The 22,107-nt window shown below is 49.4% G+C and overlaps 1 protein-coding gene and 1 pseudogene across 2 annotated transcripts in view; one reads left to right on the top strand and one right to left on the bottom strand.

Moving 5' to 3' along the window:
- The window catches only part of HS6ST2 (heparan sulfate 6-O-sulfotransferase 2), a 281,618-nt gene extending 274,293 nt beyond the window's left edge, over nucleotides 1–7,325 (bottom strand). The window contains exons 1-2 of the mRNA XM_024740149.1: nucleotides 6,772–7,325; nucleotides 5,388–5,906 (exon numbers count right to left, since the gene is read on the bottom strand). Of these exons, the coding sequence (XP_024595917.1) occupies nucleotides 5,388–5,906; nucleotides 6,772–7,199 (947 nt within the window). The 5' untranslated portion in view covers nucleotides 7,200–7,325. The remainder of the gene's footprint in view (nucleotides 1–5,387; nucleotides 5,907–6,771) is intronic.
- A 5,561-nt stretch (nucleotides 7,326–12,886) lies between these two features.
- LOC112396414 (cytochrome c oxidase subunit 7B, mitochondrial pseudogene) lies at nucleotides 12,887–13,263 on the top strand (annotated as a pseudogene). The gene has a single exon (XR_003002558.1). The product of XR_003002558.1 is annotated as a cytochrome c oxidase subunit 7B, mitochondrial pseudogene (transcript).
- The last annotated feature ends 8,844 nt before the right edge of the window (nucleotides 13,264–22,107 follow it).

Raw genomic sequence — 22,107 nt, 5'->3', positions numbered from 1 at the left:
CTCTATTTTTTTTTTTTTTTTTTTTTCGGTACGCGGGCCTCTCACTGCTGTGGCCTCTCCCGTCGCGGAGCACAGGCTCCGGACGCGCAGGCTCAGCGGTCACGGCTCACGGGCCCAGCTGCTCCGCGGCATGTGGGATCTTCCCGGACCGGGGCACGAACCCGTGTCCCCTGCATCAGCAGGCAGACTCTCAACCACTGCGCCACCAGGGAAGGCCCTATTTTTAAAACATATTCTGGTAAAGATATGACATCTTAAAGACATTATTGATATTCAAATCATTTTCAAACAAAATCCGTCTTCTTTATTAAATATCTAAAACACCAAATTATTCTGTTCTACTGTAAGCTCTGTGAGAGCAAAGATGACACGTCTTCCCTGGAATATAATGGGCAGTTTTGCAGAATTTTGTTTCACGAATGACAGAGGGAAGAGGTGACTATTCTTTAGTGTCATTTCATGCTACTTAAGTTGATGACAGATATCTAGAAGAGACAAGCTCTAACATTCTTATTGCCACGTAACAGCACTAATCTAAAATTACTATTAAGAATATCTAATTCTGAGTAGCTTTTTATACCACCTTGAGAACTTCAAGCTTTGTTGGGTTGCCAGCAACATGTTTGCCATCTGGGCAAAGATGCTAACTACTACGGCTGAAGTTCTACAGATGTTATCATGGTGAATTTCTCGCCTTCTCCTGAGAAATACGTGGTAGGGGAGTAATAACAGCTCTTAATATCCTCTTAGCAGCCCCAGCTAAGTGAAGCTACCCCTATGAGAATCCAGTGGCCTACAGCCTGAGGGACCAGAAGGACGGCATCGCTGCCTGGATCAGTCCATTCACTCGCTGCCTTGCCCTGTACCAAAGCCTGTCATGTTGTCCTGCTTCACTGCAGGAGGGAAGGAGTGGAGTGTGGGCATGTGAGCCATGAGCAGGCTTGTGCACTATGGACTTCTTGCTAAGACACGGCTCTATCAAAATGGAGCCACCTTGGGGATTCCCTGGCGGTCCAGCGGTTAGGACTTGGCGCTTTCACTGCTGGGGTCCGGGTTCGATTCCTGGTCAGGGAAATAAGATCCCACAAGCCGCACACGGCCAAAAAAAAAAGAAAAGAAAAGAGCCACCTTTAAACAAGAAAGGGAAAGAAAAGGAAGCCTTTACCACAGGTATTAAAAAAGAGTGACCACAAAGAAGACAAAAGAAAGAAAGAGAAAAGGCTATGCTCCATGTAAATGCCTTGTAATCCTTTCCTGTCAGTGATAGCCTAGTGGTTTCTAGGTGACGATTAATTACTCTTCTGTAAGACTGCTGCAAAATGTAGAGATACTAAACGTCTAAGATGCAACATGAATATGACGATCAGATTCTTTGACTTGGGTAGCCATGGAACCTGACCTTCCCCTGCCGCCAGCCACCACCCGAGTGTGCCAGCCAGCACAGTGCTTGGGGAAGAAGAATGAGGCTGGTGCAGTTTCTTGGTGCCCAATTCTGAGTTCCTCCCACAGACCCAGTGATGCACTAGAGCTGGCTATAAACGGAGGGAATTTGGCCTGAGAAAAGCCTGCAGAATTCGGGAGTTTGAAGAGCTGGTCAGCAACCATGTTTTGATACATTTTCAAAAACAGTCTTGGTAATTCTAGATTGAGCAGGACCTTTCTCTGGCCCCTAAACAATAGATGCATGAAATTCAATTGCTAGGTTTTTTGAAAAGAAATATGATTCTTAATAAACAATTTGTGCCTTTTGCCAGCCAAGCACTCTCTCTCTGTCCTCTCCAGGCAACATGATGGCAGCCGTTTCCACTCAGCCGTTACATATCACTCGAGCACTTCACCATCCGCTGAGGCAGGGAAGCATCTCGAATGTAGCAGTGGGAGCAGAATTCAGGTCTTGGCTTGCAGCCACAGTGGCCTCTCGTGTGCCCCCCACCAATGTGGATGGATGGCTGTGAGTCAAAAGGTGGCCCTTGCCGCTGAGGCCTCTTCCTGACGCTTAGTCACCAGGTCCCCAGCGTCCTCCCATCCTTCTCAGCTTTGCAGTGATTTCTGACTAGGCAATGAGAGGCCCCTTTGCCACCCAGCCACGAGACCTTCTCCTGGTGAGCACAAAACCTCAGGGAGGTAGAAATGTGTTTTTCTCCCAATGGCTGCGGCAACCCTGGTCCCATCACTTGTTCAAACACATGTGTAAAAATGCCTGGAAACGGTGATGATGTAGTTGATAACAATACCAGTTAACATGCACCGAGTGTTCATTTTGTGGTAATGACTCACATGAAATACCTCACTGTGCTTTCACAAAATAAATAAATAAAATTTTAAAAACCTTGTTCATGGAGTCACAGTCAACAGAGCAAGGGCTGTGGAAGCAGCCACAGCTGGAGTAAGGTCCCTGCTGTGTCACTAAAGAGCCCAATGGCCTTGAGAAAGTCCTTCAACCCCCTTGGGCTTCTGTCTCATGGGACAAGTGGGGAGACTTTTGCCCACTCTGCCTTACTCCTACACATAGTGCAAGTTTACAGAGACATACCAGAGACAAGGGATGGAAAAGCTCATCAGAAACTGGAATGCACTCTCCACAAGACAAGGCTGGGACAGACTCTGGTCCAAGGTCATACAGCTGGTTCATGGCTGGCCTGGAACGAAGGCCCGGGTGTCAGAACTCCCAGGCCAAACAGTCTGAGCTGCTGTTCTGCTCAGCCCAGTGGCGCATAGAACCACCAGCAGCTGGCATGGAAGCCTGCTCCACACAGGAACTCCTCGTGGCTGACTTTTGCATCTCCTCGGCCTCACGCATCACCACCAGCACAACTGCCTCTGTCTAAATTTTTAACACACACACACACACACACACACACACACACTCTCTCTCTCTCACTGTCACACACTTGTGCATACCTTCTCTCACACAGATTATCAGAATTCACAGAACTGGTCCTGTAAGCAGGGATTTGTCAACATCCTGGGAAATTCTGGAACCCTCCGGCTATGACTACTCTTCAGGATGAAGATTTCTGGAGGTGCGTAGGAATTAAGGAAATAAAAGAAATGCCCTTGGGATAACCATGTGTTTCTCTAGCAAATTTTTTTTTTTTTTCGGTACGCGGGCCTCTCACTGCTGTGGCCTCTCCCGTTGCAGAGCACAGGCTCCAGACGTGCAGGCTCAGCGGCCATGGCTCACGGGCACAGCCGCTCCACGGCATGTGGGATCTTCCCGGACCGGGGCATGAACCCGTGTTCCCTGCATCGGCAGGCGGACTCTCAACCACTGCACCACCAGGGAAGCCCCTCTCTGGCAAATTTTATTTCATTTTGGTGAATACCGTAAGATCCAGTAATTCTGACTCTTTAAAAAGTGGGTTTTCTTCTGGGCTTCCCTGGTGGCACAGTGATTAAGAATCCGCCTGCCAATGCAGGGGACACAGGTTCGAACCCTGGTCCGGGAAGATCCCACATGCCGCGGAGCAACTAAGCCCGTGCACCACAGCTACTTAGCCTGTGCTCTAAAGCCCGCGAGCCACAACTACTGAGCCCATGTGCCACAACTACTGAGTCCACGTGCCACAACTACTGAGCCTGTGCGCCTAGAGCCCGTGCTCCACAATGAGAAGCCACCGCAATGAGAAGCCCATGCACCGCAACGAAGAGTAGCCCCCGCTCGCCGCAACTAGAGAAAGCCCGCACACAGCAACGAAGACCCAACACAGCCAAAAATAAATAAATAAAATAAATAATTTTTTTTAAAGTGGTTCTTCTTTTACTAGACTAGATGGCACTGTGGTATCACCCTTTTGATGATCAAGAAAATCTTATTTCATTTCAAATAATTTTGCTTCCATTGGGGGCCGTCCAAGAGGCTGAACCCTCCCCTTGAGGGGGCCTGGTTATCTTATGGTAAATTTCTGAAGTAATCTGCCAGAAGACCAGATACACAATCAAGACCACCATAATAATATGTGTCTACAGATCCTGTCACACCCTGACCTACATGTCCAAAAGGATTCTAAAAGGCACATGTGCCCTGAGGAATTCCAAACAGGGCCAGCGAGTCCATAGTGGCCAAGACTTCATTATTATTCCTGTGCCACAGCCATGGCTGTGGAATTCAATTTTTGCCCTCAAGAGCTTTTTACATCACCACCCCTCACAAAACCTACAGGCTCTATCAGCAAGAGGGATTATTTTCAATATTGCCAAACTGTTTAGGAACGTCTTAAACACCAGAGTCTTGTGGTGACAATGGCTTACACAATTCTCACAACAGATTGAGGCAGCAACCTTCCTAGGGTCAAGGTTCTCTTAGGTCGGGGGGAAAAAAAAAAAACGGTTAGCGCTGGAAGGGAAATGAAAGTCCAACAGATTCTCCCAGAATTCCAGCATTCGAAAAGGACACTGTAAACTGAGGGAAGGGAAAGTGAGTAGGGGGTGAGGTTTCCTCTAAATCTCAATGGTGACCAGGAAGTCGGAGCGCTCTATTCGCCTGGGGCTGGACAGAAGAAAGTGCCTGGCTCTTGCATTCCAAGAGGCATCAACAAAATATGGCCGTAGCCCTCACCATGAGGGGTTGGGGAGGCAGAGGAGGGAGTGGGGAGCCTGCCCAGGGAAGCAGCCTCTGTAGCAACAGCAGCCTCCAGGACCCTTGTGGTCACCTCGCTGGGGAGACAGAGAGCATGGCCATGTCAACGAGACTCACCTTGTCCATTCCCCGGACTGCCTGCCGCAGCCCACATCTGTTTTAGGGAGAGTCGCAGAATGGGAGCCCTGACTGGGGCAACTGCACCCCAAAGAGTCCTTCCTACTCCCCCCTTTATGGCATCCATGACCTCCAGCAACTGGGCATTGCAGCTGGCTGGAGGAAAATGCCCTAGCTTCAAAAGCAAGTGGCTTTTCATAAAACAGCTCTTTCCGATTCAGCCCTGGGTTCATAAAGTTGGCTGGCGGCGCCCTGCTCCGGGGCTCAGAGTTTGTAAATCAGGAGAGGTTTCTCAAGACTGAGCCCCACATGGGATCCGGGGCAGCGTTCCACCTGCCCTTCGACCCGCGGGGTGCCCCTCGCACTCGCAAAGCGCCGCTGATGCCCGGCGTGCAGCCAGTAGTGCGGGGCGCAAGCTGGGTACCACGAGCTCTCTCTGGGTGTCCGCAAACAGCCGCAGAGGGACATTCATTCGCCCAGGGAGAGCAGAGCCAGTGGAGAGAAAGGAGGAGGGAGGCGACAAAAGTCAGGAAAAAAGAAAAAGAACAAAAAGGGTTAAAGAAAGAACGAGAAACAAAGTGAAAGAGGAAAACGGAGGGAAAAGGAAAGAGCGAGCGGCCAGGAGCTGACAAGATCTCCCGGGTCCGCTCCCGCGCCCCAGGGCCCCGCTCCGCCGCGGGCGCGCACTCACCTGGACGGTCTCAGCCTGGCGTCGCGCTTGCTGTCCACCACGGCGGGCACGCAGCTGGTGAGCTCGGTCCAGTCGGCGTGCAGTCCGCAGCTCCAACCCGTGGAGAACCTGGAGAAGAGCCAGGTCTCCCGCTTACCCGGCCGGTGGCAAGTGCATTTCTTCTGACCCACGCGGCATTCGCACGGTTGCTCCAGCTGGATGTTGCGCACCAGGTGGCGGCCGAAAGTGGTGCCTCCAGTCTTCTGGATGTGCAGGAACACGATCAGGTCATCACCCTTGATGTCGAAGTCTACCTTGCGCAGGAGGTCGCCGCGGCTGAAATTGTAACGGGGCACGAACCTCGCGGAGCTCTCATCCTCCGAGCGGTACGGGTCCGGCATCGGGGAGCTGAACGCCTGCAGGCGGAGGAGCTGGCATTCTGTGCCGGGGCACACGTATTGGAGGACGATCACGGCAAATAGGAAGAGCATCACCAAAGCCAGCAGCAGCTTGTTGGATTTCTCATCCATGTTCCCGACGCTGGGGGAAACCCAAGCTCCTTACGTCAATCCCGCAGCTCAGCCCGCGCTCTCCGTGCGCCCGTACCGCCTCCCTCCCCCTGGCGCCGCCGTTGCGCCCCTTTCCCCCTCCCCTCGGCACCGAGTACTCCACCGCGGCGGCGGCGGCGGCGGCGACGGCGGCGGCGCCCTTCCCCGCTTCCTTCCTTCCCGGCAGGCTCAGCGCTGTGGCTTCTGCCGCACACACCCCCTCCCCCCGACTCCTTCCCGCTGGCCGCCTGCCCTCTCCCAGCGCCAGAGCTCTCCGGAGCCGCTTCGCGGGGTTTCGTACCCGTGGGACCCCGCCTGACCCGGTTGCCCCACTCCTCAACTCATACCACGGGTCCGAGCCCCCGCGCGTCTTGTTCCACTCCCGGTGGCTCCGTGACTCCCATCCCCATCCTGCTTCGCCCGCCGGACTCTCCCTGGCGCTTCTGCCCCCAGTCCCCTTGGCGCGCACGCCGCCGCCTCCTCGCCTAGCCCGACTCTCGGGCTCCTTCCCCGTGCGCCCCGAAGCCCTGCTCTTGCCCGCAACGGGTTGCCCACCTTGGGGGACGCCTCAAGGGAGCTCGGAGCCAGGCGTTCGGAGTTACCCTGGGGGAAGGGGGTCCGCCGGCAGCCCGACTTGCTAGCGGAGACGCTGCGCTACGGGTGCCCGCGGAAGCGCGGGGAGGGAGCCACAGCGTAGCCAAACGCGCGCCGCGCCCCTCCGGAGCCCCGGAGCCCGGCCGCCGCGGGCCAGCCGGAACTTTGCGCCTTTCTCTCCCCACGAGGCTGCCTTCCCTTCCCGCACGGCTCCCGCGCGCCCTGGCCCGGGAGCGCGAGTCCCGCTTTCGCCTAAAACGTACCTGGCCAGGGGACCGAAAATCTTGGAGAAGATCGCGCCGAGCACGTGCTTCAGCGAGTGGCCCAGGGCGGCCAGGCCCCGGGTGAGCAGGGCCCGGCAGAGGGAGCCCAGGTCCCAGCGTCTCCTGAGGTCGTGCATCCGCCTGCGGCGGCCTCGGGCCAGCAGCGCGAAGAGAGGGGCGCGCGCGGCTCCCGCCAGAGAGGAAGAAGCCTTTAGGGGCTCGTCCAGGAGCGGCTGGGAGTTGAATCCGCGAGACACACCCCTAGGAGGGCCCGCGCGGACTGAGGCGGCGACTGATCCGGGCCGGCTTGCTGCCAATTCGGCCTCTACTCTGGAATGCCGGCGGGGACAGGTGGTGCGGGCGGGCGCTTCTCGCTCCGGTTGCAACGGCGGCCCGAGCGCCCGGGCTGCACACGCAGGCAGTGCCATTACCCCCTTGAGGCAACTCAGGGTACTAAGGATCTGGAGCGAGCTTGAATTTATGTAATAATGCCTCACGCCTAAGAGCTCAAACCACTTAACAAGCAGAGGACCTGGGTCTTCTACTGTCTTGGGGGACGGAGGTCACTCCAGTGAGCACATCAGTACACTCTGGCCTGTAATTTCAACCTCCCCTAAAATAGCAAAGGCGCAAATTGGACCTTTTCCCTCTCTCCTTGCCAATTTCCATTCTCCAACGGAAGCGGGGGCATTTTCTGAAAAGGTAAGTCAGCATGAAGGAAAAGCATGACCAAAACACGTGTCAGAATGGGAATTTGAGCTTTTTTCCAGCAGGGCCTGGCCCTTACTCCCCCTCCTCTTGCTCAATCCTCAGCACCAAGCCCCGTGCTTACAGGAAGCCTTCACTCATATAAGGTGTATTAAAAGGAACGTACATGACTAAATACTACATCCTAGGGGGGCCGTCTAATCCAAGGTGATGTGACAAATGAGGAAACTGAGGCCCAGAGAGGGAAAGGGATGTGCCCAAGGTCACACAGCAGAGCCTCAGCGTTTGAACCCAGGAAGCCATCCATTTCCTAACAGCACCTTTTCTAATAAATAGGTGCAGACCATCCTCAAGCCAAGTGTCCAAAAGGCTCTTTTCAGATGCAGGACCAGCAATGTAAGCATTAGCAAGAAAAGTAGGAATGTCCATTTAGAACAAGGTCCCTAGGACTCGGGGACGGTTCCCATCCGATTGTTCGGGTGGAGCTTGCTGCATACCGGGAACTGGTATTTCCGTGAATGAGTGCCCACCACTGTCTAGTCCCACCACTGCAGAAGGAGCACGGGGTGGCAGCAGTGTCTCAGAGCAGCGCTGTCTGGGAGGTGGGGGCCGGTGAGATGAGTTCCTCCAGAGACAGCCTCTCCCACGATCTCCCTCAGAACATTTGGGCCCTCACTGAACCCTGCTCCGTCCCTCTTCTATTCTCTCTGCGTAGTGAAGCAGCAAGCGCTGGTCTGGGGATCCTGAGTTTCTGTCATCTCCTTGCTGGGCAGCCCTGGGATAATGACCTGCCCCTCCTGAGCCTCAGGTTCCTCTTCCGTAAAATAGGACTAATTCCTCCTTTTTGGCCATCTGGGTCACTGTGAGGATGGCCTTTGGGCAATTCCAAATATGAGGCAGTGTTTACCTGCTGCTCTAAGCTCGGAGGTGCTGACTGAGTCACGAGCCAGTGAAGGCAGGGGCTCTTCTCAGGCGATTTCACAGCTGTACCCCCTGCCCTTACCTCCCCCCCCCGCCCCAGATGTCCCCAGTCCTGGCTGGACTTCCATGTGGCCCCCAACCTACAGGGGACAGTGAGAGACCCTTTGTCTGGCTACAGGCATGAGGGATTCTTGAGAAACCTTCATTTCAGGCATTTTACCTGGCCGGAGCATCCTGGGGGGAATACTCTGACTTATACCAAGGAGCCAGATGCAGCAACTTACAAGGTAGACCTCCTGGCTTCCCTGAGAGCTCCCCTGATGCCCCAGGCTTGTAGGACATGTCTGCGAGGGCAGGTGACAGGGGAGCCACGAGGGTCCCTCAGGAGCTCAGCCTGCCAGCTGTCCCTACCTTCTCCCAGGCCACCCATTCAACCTCTTTGTTCTCTCCAGTATGTGGCTCTCCTCATGGTGCCATCTGAGGACCACCACCCCCCAACCATTACACCATCATAATGACACTCAGTGGATCCCCAGAGAAACACTTCTGGAACAGTGGGTCACACGGTCATGCCCCCAGCAACTAACTCTGGAGTTTCTACTCTAAGAGATATCGGTGGGACTGGAACATGGGGAAGTGCCTTGGGTGGGGGTGGGAGAGTGGTAACCAGTACAGGGAACAATCAGGACTTAGTCATTTGGGTCACGAAGAGGAACACATTCACATACAGTCCGACGCTCAGAGCAAAGGGCAGCAAGGTTGGTGGGTTTGCTCTGTGCAAAGAAGGAACAGGAAGGGGCTGTAAAGTCTGGTTTCTGAGATCAGATATGTCACTAACAATCTAGTGTGAATATATACACCAGCTCACTGGAGGATATTTGCATTTACAAGCCTTTCCTCCACCCTCATGCTATAAGAAAAAGAAAAAAGTGAATCTCTCATGGTGGATTTCATATATCAGGGTTCCTAAAAGTGGGAAGAAACTTTGGGGGGCAGTAGGGGAGCCCACAAGTCTCAGAGGACCCTTCCTGGGGTGAGGAGGCTCCCTGCTAAGAAGAGGAAACTCTTCCTGTGTGTGTCCCAAAGCACCACGTTCTCCTGAGGCCAGGCCTGGACGTTGGCAGGACGTTCCGAGACCTCTTGCAGTGCTGGGCTAGGCCCACCTCCCAGGAACCGGTTCCTCTCAGGAACTGAATAACAGAGATCCTGATACTCTAGAAATCAGCCCTATTTTGGAGATTGGGGAGGGGGGCAGAAGAGGAAGCAAACTGGCTGAATTGTCAGGTCTGTGGTTTTGCATCTCCTTCTTAGGGCAGCCTGAGTTGCTGCGTGTCTGTGTGTGTGTATATATATACTTGGGATTCAGGACTTGGAAGGTGAGGACTCCACAGTCTGATCAGGGCTTCCGGTTGTCTCCACAGTGTGGTGTGCTTTTCATTATTTTTCCGGAACCTTGTCCTTCCATGGTTTCCACAAAACGCTGCCGATTCTGGGAACATAAAGGTCAGGCTGGCTTGCATACTAAGCACTGCGCTCCCAAATATGCATTTGGTTTTGCTGGAGTCTGAGAGGAGAGCAGGAGATGGCTGAGAACGCGCTGGCCTGGGAGTCCAGTGACCTGGCTTCTTGTGTTGACTGCTGCAAATTAGCCCCTGTATTGACCCCGAGGAAGACACTTGTTCGCTCTTGGGCTCAGCTTCCCTATTTGTAAGAAGGCAAAGTCGGTGTTGTGCCTTGAAGGGCATTTTCCTGCTCTCACATGGTAAGTCACACGCTTTTCTTGTCTTTCTCAGGGCCAAAGTGCTGCTAAACTCTCAGCGCCTTGTTGCAGGCGAGTCTGGACTTGTTCTGAGCCTATGTGGCAGGGGTAACAGCAGGGTCCCCTGTTCAAACTGAAACAGAAACAGTGAAAACTCACTGTGGAAGAAAGTGCTGCTTTCCCCTTAGCCTGAGCATTCGCCGCAATGCTGTCTTTCCAGCTGTCGCTAATTTAAAACAAAAAACGCTCATACTCTCAATTATAGGCGATTTTTGTCACAAAGATTGAAGGCATGCAAAGTATTGAGTCACTTCATTGCTGGTTTTATGCGTCTCTCCAAACTGAATGAGCAGCAGTGCTTCACAGAAAGCGCTGCTCTGAAGTTCGAGCTTTAATATTCTAAACAGGTTGAGTGTGTTATAGACAGCACTCTCAACCACTGTCTATTTTTCCCCCACGAAGCATTGACTTTTATTTGTTTAGCTTTAAAAAAAAAAAAGCCATGGGGCTGAAGGAATTAAAAGAGGAGGATGATGCCGGGGTGAAGTGTGTGCTGAATGAACGTGTGGTGCAAAGGCAAGAGAAAGAAGCACTGGACCAGGGTTCACGGTCGACTCTGAACATGCAGACCCGTGGCTGCCCTTCTCCTGATGGGGGCTTCCCACCATTTCCCTGACAGTGACACCACCACTTCTCACTGACAGCCAATGGAAGAGCCAGTTCAGGCAGGGCCTTTAAAGCCGTGGTGACCCAAGGCCTGGAAACCACCATAGGCAGCAGGTCAGACTCTGCTCCTGTGACAGTTACATCACTTCTTTGGGCCTCAGTCTCCAATCTTAGAAAACAGCCTGACCAGGTACCTTCCAAAAGCTGGCTTAGGGGTATAGTAAAGAGGAAGCCAATCTGAAATGAGTTTTTTTTAAAAAAAGGAGAGCGCACAGGCTTGGAGAGCTCATCAGCCTGGGGTTTCATCAGGGTTCTCTGAGCTCCTCCCTCAGAGCCTCAGTTTTCTTATCCGTGAAAATGGGGCTATAACAAGCTCCCTGGGTTGTTGCATGAGTTAACAAAAATAATCTCTGGGGAGCACTCAGTCTAGTTCCTAGAAGGAGTAGACTTGAGGAAATGTTCCTTCTTCTTCCCTTTTGACTCCATCTTTGGTTTGAGCTCTTGGCTGCATTTCCCACAACAGTAACATACACACATTTAATGACAGGTGGCTGGCTTTGCCCCCACCCGTCTTCTTTACCTGCTGTCTTTTCTCACCCTCCCTCCACACCTCTCCAGTGCTCTCCTGGCTGGTGTCCCCTGGAGGAGGAAAGCCTCTGATCCGTTTAATCGCGCCGAGGGGTGGGACATGTCCACGTGACCCCTGGCAGGCGACATCTACAAAAGAGGGGAAAGAGGGCAGTGCTTCTACCAAATGTCAAAATCACTAACTCAAAAAGATATCTATGGAATATTACTCAGCCATAAAAAGAAACGAAACTGAGTTATTTGTAATGAGGTGGATGGACCTAGAGTCTGTCGTACAGAATGAAGTAAGTCAGAAAGAGAAAGACAAATACTGTATGCTAACACATATATATGGAATCTACAAAAAATGGTTCTGAAGAAACTAGGGGCAGGACAAGAATAAAGATGGAGATGTAGAGAATGGACTTGAGGACACAGGGAGGGGAAGGGTAAGCTGGGAAGAAGTGAGAGAGTGGCATGGACATATATACACTACCAAACGTAAGGTAGATAGCTAGTGGGAAGCAGCTGCATAGCACAGGGGGATCAGCTTGGTGCTTTCTGACCCCCTGGAGGGGTGGGATAGGGAGGGTGGGAGGGAGGGAGATGCAAGAGGGAAGAGATATGGGAACATATGTATAACTGATTCACTTTGTTATAAAGCAGAAACTAACACACCATTGTAAAGCTATTATACTCCAATAAAGATGTTAAAATAATTTTTTTTTAAAAAGAGGGCAGTGCATTACCCCAATGAATGATCCCCACCATAAAACACGATGAAACATGCATAACAAGCCAGTGGAGGAGATGCATGGGGAGCTGAGGTGGAGTAGAGTCAAGAGTTACAGGTATGTGCAGAACTTACAGGGCCAGCCCCACTGTCAATTATTGACACTAATTTTCAACTCCGTTCACTTCAAAAGTTAATGGTCGATCTGGCCAGAGCAGTTTCAACTTGTTCAGCTGAGCAAACCGCAGTGGTCAGACTGAAAAACACAGTCAGTTTTGTGTTTGATCTGTATGAGCCAGAGCTGGGCCGCCAACACCCGTTCACGGTGGCCGAGTAAAAAGAGTACCAAGCCGGAGCCCAAGAAAACAATGTTTGAGTCTCAGTTCTGCCGCCAGCTCACTATGTGACCCTGGGCTAGTCTCTTGACATCTCTGGGATTTAGCTGCTGACCTTGGTAAACCGAGGGCCTGCATTAGATGACGCTGAAGGCCCATCCCAGCAGGCACTTGCTGTGATCTAAGCTACGCCAGCTACTAAAAGAGCTGAGGAGGGACCCCACTTTGTGTGGGCAAAAATGCACTACCGAAGATGACCCTCCAGCTAGTGGCTGAGTCCGAAAAGCAAAAGAAGAACTTTCATAAGGAGCAAACTTTCTTAGAGCAGTGGGTAAGAAAGAAACTTGAAAATAAGCCTTCCGGGCTTCTACCGACTTGGAAGGTGAAGTCAAAACTGAAGGACTGGAGTTACCGCCTTTCTGTCTTCAGCTTCACGATGCTTCCCTTGGCCCAAAACGCACTAAATCGTCTCGGAGTTCGAAGCATTCAGCAAACAATGGCAAGGCAGAACCACCAGAAGCGGGCACCTGATTTCCATGACAAATATGGTAATGCTGTATTAGCCAGTGGAGCCACTTTCCACGTTGCTGTATGGGCATATACAGCAACACAAATTGGAATAGAATGGAACCTGTCCCCTGTTTGCAGAGTCACCCCAAAGGAATGGAGAGAACACTAATCATCCCAGCTGGTTTCATACTGAATTGTTTCAAAATCAACTCATAATTGATGCCAAGTAAAAAGCATTATGTACCCATTAACATATGGCGTGATTGTAGAAAACAAAGTACATTTGAAAACTTTAAAAAAAGAACTGAAGGACTGGGACTTCCCTGGTGGCGCAGTGGTTAAGAATCCTCCTGCCAATGCAGGGGACACTGGTTCGAGCCCTGGTCCGGGAAGATCCCACATGCCACAGAGCAGCTAAGCCCGTGCACCACAACTACTGAGCCTGCACTCCAGAGCCCGTGAGCCACAACTACTGAGCCCCCATGCTGCAACTACTGAAGCCCGCGTGCCTAGAGCCCGTGCTCCGCAACAAGAGAAGGCACTGCAGTGAGAAGCCCGTGCACTGCCACTAGAGAAAGCTTGCGCGCAGCAACAAGGCCCCAATGCAGCCAAAAATAAATAAATAAAATAAGTAAATTTATATTAAAAAAAAAAAACTGAAGGACTGGGGAAAAGTGTTGAGAAGTAACCTCCAGCTGACACAAAAGCCCTAGGTGGTTTTAATAATGCTAATAACTAAACCAAGAGTGGCCTTGCCTGGTCCACAGCGTCCCACTTGTTCGCCTACCCTGGGGTCTTTGCAAGACAGAAGCACACGCATTGCTGATCTCCTGACTGGTCTCCGTGGGAGTTCCAGTTTTGAATAATAAAATACAAAACCTGAAAATTATATCTCAGAGCAACGCAAAGGATTTGGAGGAAGCTAGCCTTGAGGCCAAAGTGGCTCCCAGGAAAAGGATTTCTTTGTCACTCAAATGGGCTTGAAGGGGAATGTTTTAGAAGAACCACCCAGGAAAAGAGAAAATTAGTTTAGAGAAATCATACATGTCATAGACTAAATGAAAATTAATTTTTAATCAGAGCGAGCCAGACTAGACTTAACTGGGCTTGAGAGCAAAACCTGGAAAAGGACTTACTTTTTTACGTACACATTTTCAAAATCCACATTTCGCCAAAAGGCCTGAGAATGCAGAAAGCTACAACATTAGAGCCACAGGGGAAAATGAACTTGGTAAAAGACACGTTGAACGTTCATCTCCACCGAAGAAAGTTGCCTCAGTGGGTACCATCTTGTGAAAGATTTAGCTGATGCAGAAGACAATATTCAAGTCCCCAGTGAGAAGAGTTGATAGGAATGAATGAAGGGTGAGAATTGTAATGGGGGGCGGTTGAGGGGAGGGCAACATTTTGTCAAGGATGCTCCAGTGCTCTGCACCATGGTCATGTCATGGCCATGGTCATGTCTCCTGCAGGCTGACTCCAGAATGTTTAGCAAACTATGCCAGTGAGAGCTCCCGGACTCAACACCTATTATGTTTCAAGTACTTGGCTAAACACTTTACATGCTCTCTTTTAATGAACATGCTCAGCAGCCCAATGAAGTGGTTACTTCTGTTGTACTTATTTTACAGATGAGTAAACTGGGTTTTACAGAGTTACAGCTACCCAGCTAGGAAGTAGTAGAGCTGTGACTTGAACCCAAATCTGTCAAACTCCACAGTGACTCCGATGCCCCAGCGATCCTCATCCAGCTCCAAGATGTCTGGGCATGAGCTGGAGAGTGTGAGATATCATGTCCCCAAATGGAATATCAAGAGACTTAGATAGGGGCTTCCCTGGTGGCGCAGTGGTTGGGAGTCCACCTGCCGATGCGGGGGACGCGGCTTCGTGCCCCGGTCCAGGAAGATCCCACATGCCGCGGAGCAGCTGGGCCCGTGAGCCATGGCCACTGAGCCTGCGCCCCGTCCAGAGCCTGTGCTCCACGGCAGGAGGGGCCACAATAAAAAAAAAAAAAAGAGAGAGAGACTTAGATAGTCCTCATCCTAGGCAGGAGAGCTGGGCGGAGAGAGATCATGGTGTGTGTGTGTGTGTGTGAGTGTGTGTGCGCGCGCGCGCACGCACGCACACACGTTTGTCCATGCACCTGCTCTGAGAGCACTGAAGGAGATGGAGGGTAGGGGCTCAGAGTCTGAATTTTAGTAAAGAGGGAAGCAGAGATGGAGACACTGCGAACTGGGTAACTCAACGTGCACACAACCTTGGGACGTCACCCACATTATCTGATAGTGTTATTTTTTGGAAGTGTCATAAGCAACTCTGTCCACTCCACTATGCAATAACCTTCTGGAAGGCTGGGACCTTAGCTTCTTCATTTTTAAAACTTCTCCATAGCTCCCAATAGCAATAATATTTGGTCTAAGGCTTCTCAGTTGACCAAAAACTTTCACAGACACTGACTGGACCTTCATAACAACTCAGCGAGGCAGCTGTCGTTGTTCTCACTTTATCTGTGTGGAAAATGTTGTGCCTTAGGGCCGAAGGAACTTGGTCAAGGGCACACAGCTGGTACGGAGTTGCCACTGCTGACCACCCCCTTAATCCACCCAGGCACACATGCCAACATGAGGTAATGCCAAGGCACCTCACAAAGGATCTAGCACAGAGTAGGTGCTCAAGAGATGTTAGTTTTCCCCTTACTTGACAATATATGGTTTTAAAATGTTTTCTTTGCACTAACTATATCCTACTGGGTACCCCAGTATCTTCAACAGAGACTGGTCCACATTCTCAGAGAGCTTACCATTGACGTAAGAAAATACAGCCAACGTGTGTGAACCTGAGGATAGTGAGCCACTGACTAATCTGTGACACAGGCTCTAATGCAGTGAAAGCTCTGAGGATGCTCCACAGTGGGCTGGAACGGTCAGAGGTTTCCTAGCAAACATCAGGGGGAAAGGCCTGGAAAAGTCGATCAATCCACTCTCCCCTCCTTTTTGTCTGCATCCCAGAAAGAGGAACTTTTGCTGATAGAAACTGTTTTGATCGCCTTTCCTTGTGCCCAGTGACCCAGTCCCTTCCTTGTCAATGAGGTTGTATGAAAAGTGTCTTAGCTCCAGAACATGTGGTACTTATACACAATGGAATACTACTCAGTCATAAAGAAGAATGAAATAATGCCATATGTACCAACATGGATGGACCTAGAGATTATCATACTAAGTGAAGTAAGTCAGAAAGAGAAAGGCAAATATCATATGATATCACTTATATCATATGGAATCTGAAATATGACACAAATGAACTTATTTATGAAACAGAAACAGACTCACGGACATAGAGAACAGACTTGCGGTTGCCAAGTCTGGAGGGGAGAGGGGGTGGGGGAGGGATGGATTGGGAGTTTGGGATTAACAAACGCAAACTATTATAGATAGATAGATAGATAGATAGATAGATAGATAGATAACCGAATCACTTTGTTGTGCCCCAGAAACTAACACAACATTGTAAATCAACTATACTTCAGTAAAATAAAAAAAAAAATTTTAAGTGTCCTAGCTCTCCCCAGCAACAAATGCAACCCTCCATCTATGGCACCAAGAGTGTGACATTGTGAGGTCTTTCATCAAGGGCGCAGTATGTGGCCACACAAGCACACCACAGTTTGTATCAACATCCACAGCTCCATTAGAACAAATAGTTTGTTTTTTAGACCAAGTCAATAAGCTGCTTTTTCCGGGGAGAAGAGCGAGCAGGACAGACACAGTTCAAGTAAAATAAAAGACACTCAGCATTTCACCCTAAATGTTTCCATAGTTCCAGATCTCGCCAGCGGTTTGGTAGCAAGTCAAAGCAGAAACTGACATTTGGTGTTCCAGAGTCTTCTGGAAGAGAGCCAGATAATGAATTGTCAAATGAACAGTTTCTGGCTCTCTTATCAAGGACAAATCCTACTCCAGCTGAGATGCTAGCAAACTAACAACAATGAGAACAACAATAATTGGCCAGGATGATGCAAACCCAGAATGCAGGAGAGGCTGTTTTCTTTGTTGACTGCGTCTGGAAATGTGGCTAGATGTGATTTATCATCTGCATTAGATGCTCTTCTATAACATCCTAAACAGACATTTTATGCTGGATATCAACTGGAAACATTTTTTTTTTAATTTATTTATTTATTGATTTATGGCTGTGTTGGGTCTTCGTTTCTGTGTGAGGGCTTTCTCTAGTTGCGGCAAGTGGGGGCCACTCCTCATCGCGGTGCGCGGGCCTCTCACTATCGCGGCCTCTCTTGCTGCAGAGCACAGGCTCCAGACGCGCAGGCTCAGTAATTGTGGCTCACGGAGCTAGTTGCTCCACGGCATGTGGGATCTTCCCAGACCAGGGCTTGAACCCATGTCCCCTGCATTGGCAGGCAGATTCTCAACCACTGCGCCACCAGGGAAGCCCTGGAAACATTTTTATTCAACACTAATTTCATCAAAACCTGGATAGTTGATACAGCCAGATTTCGTCAAATGAGGGAGAATTAGTATGATATAAACTATTCACTATAAAGACATTACTATATTCTCTAAGCCTTCTTTGAGCTCTGTTATACACTAGAGTTTGTGGCCTAATACTTGGATTAAAAGCGGAGAGTAGGATATTCAGGCTGAATTGTGCCTCCCCCCAAGACCCCTGAAACTGATCTGAAATGATAAGGCAGTCCCTCTTAGGAATATTTACAGACTGTTCTTCATGTAAAAGAACATAAGAAGTCCCCAAAAGCCTAAGAAACCGAGTGTCCTGAGCAGATCCTTTTCCTGCCCTTCATTCTCAAAAGTTCGCTGCAAAGGCTCTGGTCAAGTGCTGCAGGCTGCTCTTTCATCTCCGTAACCTGAGTGCCTTTGCAGAACAGGCTCCCTCTCCGGTATTCAGTGAATTCCGAGTCAAGTCCAGGCTCGAGTCAGCTGCCTCCATTGTAAGTCTTTTGCAATTCGATGGATGGCTTGGCCCTTATGCCTTGAGGATTGGAATCTCCTGGGCAGGGATAGGATTTCACTTTCCATGTCTACAGTGCTTGCACCAAGTTTATTAATATAGTCTATACAGGGTGATCATATTGAGAGCAAGCTGGAATCCACATCACAGAGCCTGTCTGTGGCTTGAAGCTAGGCTGAGCCGAGCCCCCAGGAGGAGACTGAGTCACCCTAAGCATCCAGTCACCCTGGGGAATTTTAAGAATTCAATATCAAGTCCAAGTCAATCCTGTCTAAGACACTGTGTCTTTCCTTCTATATCAGCCCCACTCTCCCAGACATCTCACCCATGCCTGGAGGTGCACTTCACCGTGTAAGGGGCAAGAAAGTAATCTGGGAAACACCTCAGGTGTTAGCTCCACGGAGGAGTTAGGGACTCAGAGTTTAAAATGAATGAATGAATCATAATACAGTGATGTATCCCAGCCTAAGAATCAATAAGACCATGGGAGGAGCTGGCAACTATAGCGGAAAGAACACACTTTCTGGAGTCAGACCAGCATTTGGATCTCCATCTGACTCCTTACTAGCTGTCTGGCCTCAAGGCAAACACTTAACCTTCCAGGGCCTCAGTTTCCTCCTCTGTACAATGGAGATGATCTTAATCAGCTGTCTTGTAAGGTATGCAGGAGAAATTAGAGAGATAATGTACATAAAGCACATTTTACAGGACCTGGCAGAGAATAGGTATCCAACAAATGGCAGCTACTCTTATGGAACAGGGCAGGAGAGATGGCTGGGTCTGTCTTAGTGTCCTCCAGTCCTGGGTGAATGTGTGCCTCCACTGTGGACAAGAAGCACTCTGCTCAAATACGACACTGGATCGATACATGTGCTTTACTCTTCCTCCTACCTTCATGTCTTTAGTGACCCAAGTCATTCATGACTGCAAACTCTATGCAAGTTCAAATATCATAGAAAACACAAAAATTCTCTTGACCCACATCTAATCCCACTCCCTTTCCTCAGGGTAATCACTGGTTTCAGTTTGTTTTGTAGGTTGGGGGGCTTTTTTGGTAAGCAAGTACATATAAGAATTGACATATTAAAAAAAACAATGTTGTTTTATGTGGGGTTTTGGTAAAAAACTAAAATGTATGTTTTGCATGTATGTTTCAATATTTTATTGAAGTATAATATGCATATAGAAAAGCGAACATAGGCTAAGTTTGGGAGGAGAGAGATCATGGTGTGTGTGTGTGTGTGTGAGTGTGTGTGCGCGCGCGCGCACGCACGCACACACGTTTGTCCATGCACCTGCTCTGAGAGCACTGAAGGAGATGGAGGGTAGGGGCTCAGAGTCTGAATTTTAGTAAAGAGGGAAGCAGAGATGGAGACACTGCGAACTGGGTAACTCAACGTGCACACAACCTTGGGACGTCACCCACATTATCTGATAGTGTTATTTTTTGGAAGTGTCATAAGCAACTCTGTCCACTCCACTATGCAATAACCTTCTGGAAGGCTGGGACCTTAGCTTCTTCATTTTTAAAACTTCTCCATAGCTCCCAATAGCAATAATATTTGGTCTAAGGCTTCTCAGTTGACCAAAAACTTTCACAGACACTGACTGGACCTTCATAACAACTCAGCGAGGCAGCTGTCGTTGTTCTCACTTTATCTGTGTGGAAAATGTTGTGCCTTAGGGCCGAAGGAACTTGGTCAAGGGCACACAGCTGGTACGGAGTTGCCACTGCTGACCACCCCCTTAATCCACCCAGGCACACATGCCAACATGAGGTAATGCCAAGGCACCTCACAAAGGATCTAGCACAGAGTAGGTGCTCAAGAGATGTTAGTTTTCCCCTTACTTGACAATATATGGTTTTAAAATGTTTTCTTTGCACTAACTATATCCTACTGGGTACCCCAGTATCTTCAACAGAGACTGGTCCACATTCTCAGAGAGCTTACCATTGACGTAAGAAAATACAGCCAACGTGTGTGAACCTGAGGATAGTGAGCCACTGACTAATCTGTGACACAGGCTCTAATGCAGTGAAAGCTCTGAGGATGCTCCACAGTGGGCTGGAACGGTCAGAGGTTTCCTAGCAAACATCAGGGGGAAAGGCCTGGAAAAGTCGATCAATCCACTCTCCCCTCCTTTTTGTCTGCATCCCAGAAAGAGGAACTTTTGCTGATAGAAACTGTTTTGATCGCCTTTCCTTGTGCCCAGTGACCCAGTCCCTTCCTTGTCAATGAGGTTGTATGAAAAGTGTCTTAGCTCCAGAACATGTGGTACTTATACACAATGGAATACTACTCAGTCATAAAGAAGAATGAAATAATGCCATATGTACCAACATGGATGGACCTAGAGATTATCATACTAAGTGAAGTAAGTCAGAAAGAGAAAGGCAAATATCATATGATATCACTTATATCATATGGAATCTGAAATATGACACAAATGAACTTATTTATGAAACAGAAACAGACTCACGGACATAGAGAACAGACTTGCGGTTGCCAAGTCTGGAGGGGAGAGGGGGTGGGGGAGGGATGGATTGGGAGTTTGGGATTAACAAACGCAAACTATTATAGATAGATAGATAGATAGATAGATAGATAGATAGATAACCGAATCACTTTGTTGTGCCCCAGAAACTAACACAACATTGTAAATCAACTATACTTCAGTAAAATAAAAAAAAAAATTTTAAGTGTCCTAGCTCTCCCCAGCAACAAATGCAACCCTCCATCTATGGCACCAAGAGTGTGACATTGTGAGGTCTTTCATCAAGGGCGCAGTATGTGGCCACACAAGCACACCACAGTTTGTATCAACATCCACAGCTCCATTAGAACAAATAGTTTGTTTTTTAGACCAAGTCAATAAGCTGCTTTTTCCGGGGAGAAGAGCGAGCAGGACAGACACAGTTCAAGTAAAATAAAAGACACTCAGCATTTCACCCTAAATGTTTCCATAGTTCCAGATCTCGCCAGCGGTTTGGTAGCAAGTCAAAGCAGAAACTGACATTTGGTGTTCCAGAGTCTTCTGGAAGAGAGCCAGATAATGAATTGTCAAATGAACAGTTTCTGGCTCTCTTATCAAGGACAAATCCTACTCCAGCTGAGATGCTAGCAAACTAACAACAATGAGAACAACAATAATTGGCCAGGATGATGCAAACCCAGAATGCAGGAGAGGCTGTTTTCTTTGTTGACTGCGTCTGGAAATGTGGCTAGATGTGATTTATCATCTGCATTAGATGCTCTTCTATAACATCCTAAACAGACATTTTATGCTGGATATCAACTGGAAACATTTTTTTTTTAATTTATTTATTTATTGATTTATGGCTGTGTTGGGTCTTCGTTTCTGTGTGAGGGCTTTCTCTAGTTGCGGCAAGTGGGGGCCACTCCTCATCGCGGTGCGCGGGCCTCTCACTATCGCGGCCTCTCTTGCTGCAGAGCACAGGCTCCAGACGCGCAGGCTCAGTAATTGTGGCTCACGGAGCTAGTTGCTCCACGGCATGTGGGATCTTCCCAGACCAGGGCTTGAACCCATGTCCCCTGCATTGGCAGGCAGATTCTCAACCACTGCGCCACCAGGGAAGCCCTGGAAACATTTTTATTCAACACTAATTTCATCAAAACCTGGATAGTTGATACAGCCAGATTTCGTCAAATGAGGGAGAATTAGTATGATATAAACTATTCACTATAAAGACATTACTATATTCTCTAAGCCTTCTTTGAGCTCTGTTATACACTAGAGTTTGTGGCCTAATACTTGGATTAAAAGCGGAGAGTAGGATATTCAGGCTGAATTGTGCCTCCCCCCAAGACCCCTGAAACTGATCTGAAATGATAAGGCAGTCCCTCTTAGGAATATTTACAGACTGTTCTTCATGTAAAAGAACATAAGAAGTCCCCAAAAGCCTAAGAAACCGAGTGTCCTGAGCAGATCCTTTTCCTGCCCTTCATTCTCAAAAGTTCGCTGCAAAGGCTCTGGTCAAGTGCTGCAGGCTGCTCTTTCATCTCCGTAACCTGAGTGCCTTTGCAGAACAGGCTCCCTCTCCGGTATTCAGTGAATTCCGAGTCAAGTCCAGGCTCGAGTCAGCTGCCTCCATTGTAAGTCTTTTGCAATTCGATGGATGGCTTGGCCCTTAT

This window comes from Neophocaena asiaeorientalis, unplaced genomic scaffold (genome assembly GCF_003031525.2).
Source record: "Neophocaena asiaeorientalis asiaeorientalis breed wild unplaced genomic scaffold, Neophocaena_asiaeorientalis_V1.1 scaffold950, whole genome shotgun sequence".
NCBI lineage: Eukaryota > Metazoa > Chordata > Mammalia > Artiodactyla > Phocoenidae > Neophocaena > Neophocaena asiaeorientalis.
Note: the sequence above shows the minus strand (reverse complement) of the source record. Positions and strands in the feature narration are given on the sequence as shown.